The sequence below is a fragment of the Bombina bombina genome, chromosome 2 (genome assembly GCF_027579735.1).
Source record: "Bombina bombina isolate aBomBom1 chromosome 2, aBomBom1.pri, whole genome shotgun sequence".
Classification (NCBI taxonomy): Eukaryota; Metazoa; Chordata; class Amphibia; order Anura; family Bombinatoridae; genus Bombina; species Bombina bombina.
This window is the reverse complement of record NC_069500.1, coordinates 740,428,715-740,441,461: the sequence shown is the minus strand read 5'-3', so window position 1 is coordinate 740,441,461 and position 12,747 is coordinate 740,428,715. Positions and strand designations below refer to the sequence as shown.

General features: G+C 44.8%; 1 protein-coding gene across 1 annotated transcript in view; it reads right to left on the bottom strand.

Moving 5' to 3' along the window:
• POLR2E (RNA polymerase II, I and III subunit E) overlaps nt 1-5,367 on the bottom strand; it is a 31,522-nt gene extending 26,155 nt beyond the window's left edge. Inside the window, exon 1 of the mRNA XM_053702813.1 lies at nt 5,221-5,367. Within this exon, the coding sequence (XP_053558788.1) occupies nt 5,221-5,277 (57 nt within the window). The 5' untranslated portion in view covers nt 5,278-5,367. The remainder of the gene's footprint in view (nt 1-5,220) is intronic.
• Nucleotides 5,368-12,747: the final 7,380 nt, after the last annotated feature.

The following is a 12,747-nucleotide window of genomic DNA, read 5'->3' as shown; positions in this document are numbered from 1 at the left end:
GATACATGTCTCTCCACTAGGTTTTTTGGACATCCTGATGTGTCATGGCTTGAGAAAGGCTCCTTGGAGCTGAAACGCGTTGCCGCTTACACAGACTACTTTTCTAAGAGGTGACATCATCCCGCACTGGTGGGCGTGCCTTGAGGTGCACGGCTGATCTGGACGTACCTCGCTGGGTGAACCAAGGACAGCACACTACACCGCTCCCCACTGAGGGAGTAAGGTAATACAAAAAAAGAAGGCTGAGAGTTTGGAATTGGGGTTAATAAGCCTACTAAATCAAACTATAACAACAACCTTTGAAACGAAGTGTGAAATCACTGTGTTTTGATCTCACTGAAGTGCTCAAAAAGGTATTATTACATGCCAACAGTTTTGTTTGAAAGTGGATATAATGTTTAAAACAGCTGATCCAATGCTATAAACAGCTGATGTACCAATATTTTAAGTACTAAAGGAAATCCCCCTTTTTAAGTTTGATAGCATATCATGCATGATCGATCTGTTATATTTAGTATATGCACTTTATTCATGTATGTTTTAAATAAATGTATGGCTAATTATTGACTAATAGACCTATTCGTTAAGCTTGTCATTTTATTAGATTTTAAGCCCCTGAATACAGTGGGCGCTCACGTTTAATAGTTCTTTTATATCAATTGTATTTTCAGGTTTTGGGATTGCCTTCTTTTTAAGGTGTAGCTTAAATCTAACACTAGCTCCATTAAACTTTTTGGACATCCTGATGAGTCACATACTTCAAACTGTACCAGGATTTAGCACCGATGATAAAAGAAACAATATTTGTAATGTATATTTCTTAGAGCAACGACAAGGAAGTTGGTTTCTTATTCAAGCTGTTTCTTATTCGTGAAATTCTGTTTCTTATTCATGGAAGTTGGTTTCTTATTCATTTTTTTTGTCAGACTGCTTTAAAAATAAAAACTATAGGTTTTATTTATATAATATGATTCATATAAATGTAGTTACACAGAGGTGGAATCCCTTTATACAACAATTGAATATACAAACTTGAAAAAAGGGCATACGTTGGCACCAATACAAATATTACTATTATGAATAAGTAACAGATATTTTCAAAGGGTTAATAACCATTGGGCCACTGATTTCACTATGAATATATACAGGGTAGATACCCCTCCATGACATGCAATTGCTTTTAGCCTGTTCCAATGCTGTTTTTGGCACAGAAATTGATGCCAACCCTGGCATAAGTGCTCTAATTCTCATTTTTTAATAAGTAACAGATATTTTCAAAGCGTTAATAACCATTGGGCCAATGATTTCACTATGAATATAAACAGGGTAGATCCCCCTCCATGCCATGCAATTGTTTTTAGCCTGGCCCAATGGTGTTTTTGGCACATACATTGATGCCAACCCTGGCATAGGTGACATAATTCTCATTTTTTAATAAGTAACAGATAATTTCAAAGGGTTAATAACCATTGAGCCACTGATTTCACTATAAATATATACAGGTTAGATCTCCCTCCATGACATGCAATTGTTTTTAGCCTGACTCAGTGGTGTATTGGGCACAGAAATTGATGCCAACCCTGGCATAGGTGACATAATTCTCATTTTTGAATAAGTAACATATTTTCAAAGGGTTAATAACCATTGGGCCACTGATTTCACTATGAATATATACAGGGTAGATCCCCCTCCATGCCATGCAATTGTTTTTAGCCTGGCCCAATGGTGTTTTGGGCATAGAAATTGATGCCAACACTTGCATAGGTGCTCAAATTCTCATTTTTGATAAAGTAATAGATATTTTCAAAGGGTTAATAATCATTGGGCCACTGATTTCACTATGAATATATACAGGGTAGATCCCCCTCCATGACATGCAATTGTTTTTAGCCTGGCCCAATGGTGTATTGGGCACAGAAATTGATGCCAACCCTGGCATAGGTGACATAATTCTTATTTTTGAATAACAGATATTTTCAAAGGGTTAATAACCATTGGGCCACTGATTTCACTATGAATATATACAGGGCAGATCGCCCTCCATGCCATGCAATTGTTTTTAGCCTGGCCCAATGGTGTTTTTGGCACAAAAATTGATGCCAACACTGGCATAGGTGCTCTAATTCTCATTTTTGAATAAGTAATAGATATTTTCAAAGGGTTAATAACCATTGGGCCACTGTGTTCACTATAAATATATACAGGGTAGATCCCCCTCCATGCCATGCAATTGTTTTTAGCCTGGCCCAATGGTGCTTGTGGCACAGAAATTGATGCCAACACTGGCATAATTCTCATTTTTGAATAAGTAACAGATATTTTCAAAGGGTTAATAACCATTGGGCCACTGATTTCACTATGAATATATACAGGGTAGATCCCCCTCCATGCCATGCAATTGTTTTTATCCTGGCCCAATGGAGTTTTTGGCACAGAAATTGATGCCAACCTCCGGCATAGGTGCTCTAATTCTCTTTTTTTAATAAGTAACATATTTGTAATGGGTTAATAACCATTGGGCCACTGATTTCATCATAAATATATACAGGATAGATCTCCCTCCATGACATGCAATTATTTTTAGCCTAGCCCAATGGTGTTTTGGGCACATAAATTGAAGTCAACAGTGGCATTGGTGCTTTAGTTACCATTTTTAAAAAAGTAACATTTTTTCAAAGGGTTAATAACCATTGGGTCACTGATTTCACTATGAATATATACAAGGTGACCCCCCTTCATGACATGCAGTTGTTTTAGCCTGGCACAATTGTGTTTTGGGCACAACAATTGATGCCAACACTGGCATAGTAAGTAAATCATATTTTCAAAGGGTTAATGACCATTGGGCCACTTATTTTACTATGAATATATACAGGGTAGATCCCCCTCCATGACATGCAATTGTTTTTCTCCTTTCCCAATGGTGTTTTTGGCACAGAAATTGATGCCAACCCTGGCATAGGTGCTCTAATTGTCATTTTTGAATAAGTAACAGATATTTTCAAAGGGTTAATAACCATTGGGCCACTGATTTCACAATGAATAAATACCCTGTATATATTCATAGTGAAATCAGATTCCCAATGGTTATAAACCCTTTGAAAATATCTGTTACTTATTAAAAAATAAGAATTATGTCACCTATGCCAGTGTTGGCATCAATTTCTGTGCCCAAAACACCATTGGGCTAGGCTAAAAACAATTGCATGGCATGGAGGGGGATCTACCCTGTATATATTTATAGTGAAATCAGTGGCCCAATGGTTATTAACCCTTTGAAAATATCTGTTACTGATTCAAAAATTAGAATTATGTCACCTATGCCAGTGTTGGCATCAATTTCTGTGCCAAAACACCATTGGGCCAGGCTAAAAACAATTGCATGTCATGGAGGGAGATCTAATATATATATATATATATATATATATATAGATCTACCCTGTATATATTTATAGTGAAATCAGTGGCCCAATGGTTATTAACCCTTTGAAAATATCTGTCACTTATTCAAAAATGAGAATTAGAGCAGCTATGCCAGTGTTGGCATCAATTTATATGCCCAAAACACCATTGGGCCAGGCTGAAAACAAATGCATGGCATGGAGGGGGATCTACCCTGTATATTTTCATAGTGAAATCAGTGACCCAATGGTTATTAACCCCTTTAAAAATATTTGTTACTTATTCAAAAAGGAGAATTACGTCACCTATGCTAGGGTTGGCATTGATTTCTGTGCCGAAAACACCATTGGGCCAGGCTAAAAACAATTGCATGGCATGGAGGGGGATCTACGCTGTATATATTCATAGTGAAATCAGTGGCCCAATGGTTATTAACCCTTTGAAAATATCTGTTACTTATTCAAAAATGAGAATTATGCCAGTGTTGGCAACAATTTCTGTGCCCAAAACACCATTGGGCCAGGCTAAAAACAATTGCATGGCATGGAGGGGGATCTACCCTGTATATATTCATAGTGAAATCAGTGGCCAAATGGTTATTAACACTTTGAAAATATCTGTTACTTATTCAAAAATGAGAATTATGTCACCTATGCCAGTGTTGGCATCAACTTCTATGCCCAAAACACCATTGGGTCAGGCTAAAAACAATTGCATGGCATGGAGGGGGATCTACCCTGTATATATTCATAGTGAAAGCAATGGCCCAATGGTTATTAACCCTTTGAAAATATCTGTTACTTATTCAAAAATGAGAATTATGTACCTATGCCAGGGTTGGCATAAATTTCTGTGCCACAAGCACCATTGGGCCAGGCTAAAAACAATTGCATGGCATGGAGGGGGATCTACCCTGTATATATTCATAGTGTAAGCAATGGCCCAATGGTTATTAACCCTTTGAAAATATCTGTTACTTATTCAAAAATGAGAATTATGTACCTATGCCAGGGTTGGCATCAATTGCTGTGCCACAAGCACCATTGGGCCAGGCTAAAAACAATTGCATGGCATGGAGGGGGATCTACCCTGTATATATTCATAGTGTAAGCAATGGCCCAATGGTTATTAACCCTTTGAAAATATCTGTTACTTATTCATAATAGTAATATTTGTATTGGTGCCAACGTATGTCCTTTTTTCAAGTTTGTATATTCAATTGTTGTATAAAGGGATTCCACCTCTGTGTAACTACATTATATGAATCATATTATATAAATAAAACCTATAGTTTTTATTTTAAAGTCAATTTTTAAAGCAGTCTGACAAAAAAAAAATGAATAAGAAACCAACTTCCATGAATAAGAAACAGAATTTCACGAATAAGAAACAGCTTGAATAAGAAACCAACTTCCTTGTCGTCTTAGAGCAGACATTCTCAAACTACATAAATGATCGTACGGATGCCCGTGGTGCAATGTGGTCTTTATAAATAATTTGTAGTTCCCAGTATTCTGTTTGATTTTTTACAATCAGATAGTCCATGGAAATCAGGGACAGTTGGCAACTAGGCTATCGAATGACACACACATAATTGAGCACTGATGTCACATGAATTTCATTATTATTAATGCACCAAATCAAACATGGTGTGAAACCGGTGACAGATACACCTAAAAAATGTGCGACATCCTCAACATTCCGTCTGGCAACTAAAACCCAACAGTGAGTCCGTAATTCAACAATTGAATAAGAGTAAGAACATAACAGGATCACACCTTGATATTTCTGTAACTTGTACACGGTGACCTCACTCACCTGCATAATAGTTTTCCTGATCTTCCAGAGCCGATAAGTTTCCTCTTCATCGTCCATGATTACACCACGAGACTAGCAAACTCGAAAAGCGCGAGGACTCACCGAAGCTAACCAACCACTGCCTGAATATTATTAGGACCCCAAACATGACTGCCCTCAGAACTGCCTGATTGCTATGAGGACCCTAAAGGCTGTCCCTAACACTGCCTGTTACATCTGCTAGATTGTGTAGTGCGGATTTTCAGGCCACTGGCCAGAGCCAAGTAAATTAGTGATCGGTGCCGGTGGGAGGATGCTGGTCCTTCTTGGGGTTTAAACGTGTATATAGTTTGATCCTGGCTTGTTCTTATAATGTAACAGTATTATTACAGTATGGGAATGACCTGCAAACCTTTTATATTGTTTTAAATGCACGTGGGAGTATTTAGAGGCGTATAACTAAACGTTATGACACCAGAGCAAAGTCTGTGGCACCTTCAATTTCAACAGCACACCTTCCAAATATCACTAACTCCTAATATATGTACCACCAAAAAAAATACATAATTAATGAACATGCTTAAATAAAAAGTTTACAGATACTGTTTGGCTGGGCCCCTAGAATGCCAGGTCCTCTCTCAGCTGGGTGTACACCTGTGGGAGTTGAAGGGTCATTAAAGAGAAAAAAAACCATTTATATGCTGTCAAGAAGAGCATGTAATTTTGTCACTATTGCTATCTATGTGGTTGACCCCCTGCCGCATTTGGGTTAAAAACTTAGGCTAAAATGGGACCGCAACGTAAATCGATATCCAATATCCAGCGCAAGGCCTTACGTGGCGAAAATGGAGAAATCTTACTCCATTTTTACCTCGCCATAAAAGGCAGCCGTGGCAGGCCTTGCACTGAGTATGGGAGCACCGTAACTCCCGAAAATGCCTGGAAAAATAAACACCTAACGCATGCACAATGTCTATCTACCTGTCAACCGCAATCCCCCACCGCAATAACTAATAAAGTCTATTAACCCCTAAACCGCCATAGCCCACACCGCAATAAACCTATTCTAGTATTAACCCCTAAACCGTCATAGCCCACACCGCAATAAACCTATTCTACTATTAACCCCTAAACCGCCATAGCCCACATAGCCTATTAAATGTATTAACCCCTAATCTGTCGCCGCCACTATAATAAAGTTATTAACCCCTAAACCTAAGGCTAACCCTAAACTGGGCTGGAGGACCTCTTCTGCCCGGATCGGATGAAGACTTCTGCCCGGCTGGGCTCAAGGTAGGGTGGTCTTCAAGGGGTTAGTGTTAGCTTTTTTTAAGGGGGGATTGGGTGGGTTTTAGAGTAAGGTTGGGTGTGTGGGTGGTGGGTTTTAATGTTGGGGGGGGGTTGTATTTCTTTTTTTTACAGGTAAAAGAGCTGATTACTTTGGGGCAATGCCCCGCAAAAAGCCCTTTTAAGGGCTACTTGTAATTTAGTATAGGCTAAGGAATTTTATTATTTTGGGGGGCTTTTTTATTTTATTAGGGGGCTTAGATTAGATGTAATTAGTTTAAACTTCTTGTAATTTTTTTTTATTTTCTGTAATTTAGTGTTTGTTTTTTTGTACTATAGTTTATTTTATTTAATTGTATTTCATTTTAAGTAATTGTAGTTAATTAATTTAATGATAGTGTAGTGTTAGGTGTAATTGTAACTTAGGTTAGGATTTATTTTACAGGTAAATTCGTAGTTATTTTAACTAGGTAGCTATTAAAAGTTATTAACTATTTAATAGCTATTGTACCTAGTTAAAATAAACACAAAGTTGCCTGTAAAATAAAAAATAAATCCTAAAATAGCTTCAATGTAATTATTAATTATATTGTAGCTATCTTAGGGTTTAATTTTATAGGTAAGTATTTAGTTTTAAATAGGAATAATTTAGTTTATAATAGTAATATTATTTAGATTTATTTAAATAATATTTAAGTTAGGGGGGTGTTAGGGTTAGACTTAGGTTTAGGGGTTAATTACTTTATTATAGTGGCGGCGACGTTGACGGCTGCAGATTAGGGGTTAATACATTTAATAGGCTATGTGGGCTATGGCGGTTTAGGGGTTAATACTAGAATAGGTTTATAGCGGTGTGGGCTATGGCGGTTTAGGGGTTCATAATTTAGTTATTACTTGCGGTGTGGGCTATGGCGGTTTAGGGGTTCATAATTAGGCTTATTGCCTTGTGGGGGGTTGTCGGTCTAGGGGTTAATACATTTATTATTAGTAGTGAGAGGGGGGATTGTGGATATAGGGGTTTTTACGTGTCAGGCTTATTTTTGGGAGGCAGGTTAGACTTTTACGGGAGATGTTATTTTCTTTACTTTTCTTAGGCGCCGGCAGTTTCTAAAGTGCCGTAAGTCACTAGCGACTCCAAAAATTTGTAGTTACGCTCATTTCTGGACATCGCTAGTTTATCAGACTTACGGCACTTTATGAACTGCCGGCACCGTATATGTAATACCCCGATGTGCGAGGTGAAATTATGGGCGGCGCAGGTTCCCACGCTTGCGCCGAAACATGCGCCGTATATTTGATCGCGCCCCTGGTTGGTAGTGATGTGAAGTTCGGTTCATCCAGATGAATCGGTTCATTTCGGACGGTTCGATTAACTGAACCGGTTCATGAACCGATTCATCAGTTCACCTACTGGTCACGTGATGCGTTTGAGAGGCAGAGCCGAAGAATCGCAGATTCAGTACAGACGCACAGATTCTGAATCATTTAGATGAGTCCTGAGTCACTGTCTGCTTGCTTGACGGTCTGACTCCTGAATCAATCATGGACTCCTCCTTGTAAATCGTATATTATCGAGTCCACTGCTTGCTTAGCTTATTGCCACTTACCCTGTGTGAGCACTCAGCACAGCACAAAATCACAAGTATTATACACCTTTTATAATAAAAACTAGTCCTAAAGCCCGTTCACACGGGCCATTTTTTGCAGTACAGCGGTCCCACCCCTTGCGCTCTCTCCCTCCCCCCTCTCTTTTGCTCTCTCTCTCTCCCTCCCGCCTCTCTTTTGCTCTCTCTCTCCCTCTCTCTTTTGCGCTCTCTCTGCCCTCTCTTTTGCGCTCTCTCTGCCCTCTCTTTTGCGCTCTCTCTCTGCCCTCTCTTTTGCGCTCTCTCTCTCTGCCCTCTCTTTTGTGCTCTCTCTCCCCCCTCTCTTTTGCGCTCTCTCTCTCCTCTCTTTTGCACTCTCTCTCTCCCCCTCTCTTTTGCGCTCTCTCTCTCCCCCTCTATTTTACACTCTCTGCCCCCCTCTCTCTCCCCTCTCTTTTGCGCTCTCTCCCCCCTCTTTTTTGCACTCTCTCTCTCTCCCCTCTCTTTTGTGCTTTCTCTCTCCCCTCTCTTTTGCGCTTTCCCCCCTCTCTTTTGCGCTCTCTCCCCCCTCTCTTTTGCGCGCTCTCCCCCCTCTCTTTTGTGCACTCTCCCCTCTCTTTTGCTGTCTCTCTCCCTCTCTTTATCCCCCCTCTTCTGCTCTGTCTCCCCCCCTCTCTTTTGAGCTCTCTCTCTCCCCCCTCTCTTTTGCGCTCTCTCTCTCCCTCTCTCTTTTGCGCTCTCTCCACCTCTCTTTTGCACTCTCTCTCTCCCCCCCCTTTTGCGCTCTCTCCCCCCTCTATTTTGCGCTCTCTCTCCCCTCTCTTTTGCACTCTCTCTCCCCCCCTTTCTTTTGTGCTCTCTCTCCCCCCTCTCTTTTGCGCTCTCTCCCCCTCTCTTTTGCGCTCTCTCTCCCCTCTTTTGCGCTCTCTCTCTCTCCCCCCTCTTTTGCGCTCTCTCTCCCCCTTTCTTTTGCGCTCTCTCTCTCTCCCCTCTCTTTTGCGCTCTCTTTCCCCCCCTCTCTCCCCCTCTCTTTTGCGCTCTCTCTCTCCCCCTCTCTTTTGCGCTCTCTCTCTCTCCCCTCTCTTTTGCTCTCTTTCTCCCCCCTCTCTTTTGCGCTCTCTCTCTCTCCCCCTCTCTTTTGTGCTCTCTCTCTCCCCTCTCTTTTGCTCTCTCTCCCCCCCTCTCTTTTGCGCTCTCTCCCCCCTCTCTTTTGCGCTCTCTCTCTCCCCCTTTCTTTTGCGCTCTCTCTCCCCCCTCTCTTTTGCGCTCTCTCTCCCCTCTTTTGCGCTCTCTCTCTCTCCCCCCTCTCTTTTGCACTCTCTCTCTCTCCCCCTCTCTTTTGCACTCTCTTTCTCTCCCCCCTCTTTTGCACTCTCTCTCTCTCCCCTCTCTTTTGTGCTTTCTCTCTCCCCTCTCTTTTGCGCTCTCCCCCCTCTCTTTTGCGCTCTCTCCCCCCTGTCTTTTGCGCGCTCTCCCCCCTCTCTTTTGTGCGCTCTCTCCCCTCTCTTTTGCTGTCTCTCTCCCTCTCTTTATCCCCCCTCTTCTGCTCTCTCTCCCCCCCTCTCTTTTGAGCTCTCTCTCTCCCCCCTCTCTTTTGCGCTCTCTCTCTCCCTCTCTCTTTTGCGCTCTCTCCCCCCCTCTCTTTTACGCTCTTTCCCCCCTCTCTTTTGCGCTCTCTCCCCCCCTCTCTTTTGCGCTTTCTCCCCCTCTCTTTTGCACTCTCTCTCTCCCCCCCCTTTTGCGCTCTCTCCCCCCTCTTTTGCGCTCTCTCCCCCCTCTCTTTTGCGCTTTCTCCCCCTCTCTTTTGCACTCTCTCTCTCCCCCCCCCTTTTGCGCTCTCCCCCCCCCTCTTTTGCGCTCTCTCCCCCCTCTATTTTGCGCTCTCTCCCCCCTCTCTTTTGCGCTCTCTCTCCCCCCCTTTCTTTTGCGCTCTCTCTCCCCCCTTTCTTTTGCGCTCTCTCCCCCTCTCTTTTGCGCTCTCTCTCCCCTCTTTTGCGCTCTCTCTCTCTCCCCCCTCTTTTGCGCTCTCTCTCCCCCTTTCTTTTGCGCTCTCTCTCTCCCCTCTCTTTTGCGCTCTCTTTCCCCCCTCTCTTTTGCGCTCTCTCTCCCCCTCTCTTTTGCGCTCTCTCTCTCTCCCCTCTCTTTTGCTCTCTCTCCCCCTCTCTTTTGTGCTCTCTCTCTCCCCTCTCTTTTGCTCTCTCTCCCCCCCTCTCTTTTGCGCTCTCTCCCCCCTCTCTTTTGCGCTCTCTCTCTCCCCCTTTCTTTTGCGCTCTCTCTCCCCTCTTTTGCGCTCTCTCTCTCTCCCCCCTCTTTTGCGCTCTCTCTCCCCCTTTCTTTTGCGCTCTCTCTCTCCCCTCTCTTTTGCGCTCTCTTTCCCCCCTCTCTTTTGCGCTCTCTCTCCCCCTCTCTTTTGCGCTCTCTCTCTCTCCCCTCTCTTTTGCTCTCTCTCTCTCCCCCTCTCTTTTGTGCTCTCTCTCTCCCCTCTCTTTTGCTCTCTCTCTCCCCTCTCTTTTGCTCTCTCTCCCCCCTCTCTTTTGCGCTCTCTCCCCCCTCTCTTTTGCGCTCTCTCTCTCCCCCTTTCTTTTGCGCTCTCTCTCCCCCCTCTCTTTTGCGCTCTCTCTCCCCTCTTTTGCGCTCTCTCTCCCCCCTCTCTTTTGCACTCTCTCTCTCTCCCCCTCTCTTTTGTGCTCTCTTTCTCCCCTCTCTTTTGCTCTCTCTCCCCCCTCTCTTTTACGCTCTCTCTCCCCCTCTCTTTTGCACTCTCCCCCCTCTCTTTTGCACTCTCTTTCTCTCCCCCCTCTTTTGCGCTCTCTCTCTCCCCCCTCTCTTTTGCGCTCTCAATCTCCCCTCTCTTTTTCTCCACCCCTCTTTTGCGCTCTCTCTCCCCCTCTCTTTTGCACTCTCCCCCCTCTCTTTTGTGCACTCTCCCCCCTCTCTTTTGCTGTCTCTCTCCCTCTCTTTATCCCCCCTCTTTTACTCTCCCCCTCTCTTTTGCGCTCTCTCTCCCTCGCTTTTGCGCCCTCTCTCTCCCCCTGTCTTTTGCGCTCTCTCTCTCCCCCTCTCTTTTGCGTTCTCTACCCCTCTCTTTTGCGCTCTCTACCCCTCTCTTTTGCGCTCTCTCTCTCCCCCTCTCTTTTGTGCTCTCTCCCCCTTTCTTTTGCTCTCTCTCTCCCCCCTTTCTTTTGCGCTCTCTCTCCCCCCTCTCTTTTGCGCTCTCTCCCCCCCTCTCTTTTGCGCTCTCTCCCCCCTCTCTTTTTTCGCTCTCTCCCCCCTCTTTTCCCTCTCTCTCCCCCCTCTCTTTTACGATCTCTCTCGCCCCTCTTTTGCGCTCTCTCTCCCCCTCTCTTTTGCGCTCTCTCTCCCCCCTCTCTTTTGTCTCTCTCCCTCCTCTCTTTTGCTCTCTCTCTCTCCACCCCCTCTCTCTCTCTCTCCCCCCCTCTCCCCCCTCTTCCCCCTCTCTCTCTCCCCCCCTCTCTCTCTCTCCCCCTCTCTCTCTCCCCCCCTCTCTCTCCCCCTCTCTTTTGCACTCTCTCCCCCTCTCTTTTGCGCTCTCTCTCCCTCTCTTTTGCGCTCCCTCCCCCCTTTCTTTTGCGCTCTGTCTCCCCCCTCTCTTTTGCGCTCTCTCCCCCTCTCTTTTGCGCTCTCTCTCTCCCCCTCTATTTTACACTCTCTGCCCCCTCTCTCTCCCCTCTCTTTTGTGCTCTCTCCCCCCTCTCTTTTGCGCTCTCTCTCTCTCTCCCCTCTCTTTTGTGCTTTCTCTCTCCCCTCTCTTTTGCGCTCTCCCCCCTCTCTTTTGCGCTCTCTTCCCCCTCTCTTTTGCGCTCTCTCCCCCCTCTTTTGTGCTCTCTCTCCCCCCTCTCTTTTGCGCGCTCTCCCCCCTCTCTTTTGTGCACTCTCCCCTCTTATTTGCTGTCTCTCTCCCTCTCTTTATCCCCCCTCTTCTGCTCTCTCTCTCCCCCTCTCTTTTGAGCTCTCTCTCTCCCCCCTCTCTTTTGCGCTCTCTCTCTCCCTATCTCTTTTGCGCTCTCTCCCCCCTCTCTTTTACGCTCTTTCCCCCCTCTCTTTTGCGCTCTCTCCCCCCTCTCTTTTGTGCTCTCTCCCCCTCTCTTTTGCACTCTCTCTCTCCCCCCCTCTTTTGCGCTCTCTCCCCCCTCTATTTTGCGCTCTCTCCCCCTCTCTTTTGCGCTCTCTCTCCCCCCTTTCTTTTGCGCTCTCTCCCCCCTTTCTTTTGCGCTCTCTCCCCCTCTCTTTTGCGCTCTCCCCCCTCTCTTTTGCGCTCTCTCTCCCCCTTTCTTTTGCGCTCTCTCTCTCCCCTCTCTTTTGCGCTCTCTTTCCCCCCTCTCTTTTGCGCTCTCTCTCCCCCCTCTCTTTTGCGCTCTCTCTCTCCCCCTCTCTTTTGCGCTCTCTCTCTCCCCCTCTCTTTTGCGCTCTCTCTCTCTCCCCCTCTCTTTTGCACTCTCTCCCCCTCTATTTTACGCTCTCTCCCCCCTCTCTCTCTCCCCTCTCTTTTGTGCTCTTTCTCCCCCTTCTCTTTTGCGCTCTCTCTCTCCCTCTCTCTTTTGTGCTCTCTCTCTCCCCTCTCTTTTGCGCTCTCTCCCCCCTCTCTTTTGCGCTCTCTCTCCCCTCTTTTGCGCTCTCTCTCTCCCCCCTCTCTTTTGCGCTCTCTCTCTCCCCCCTC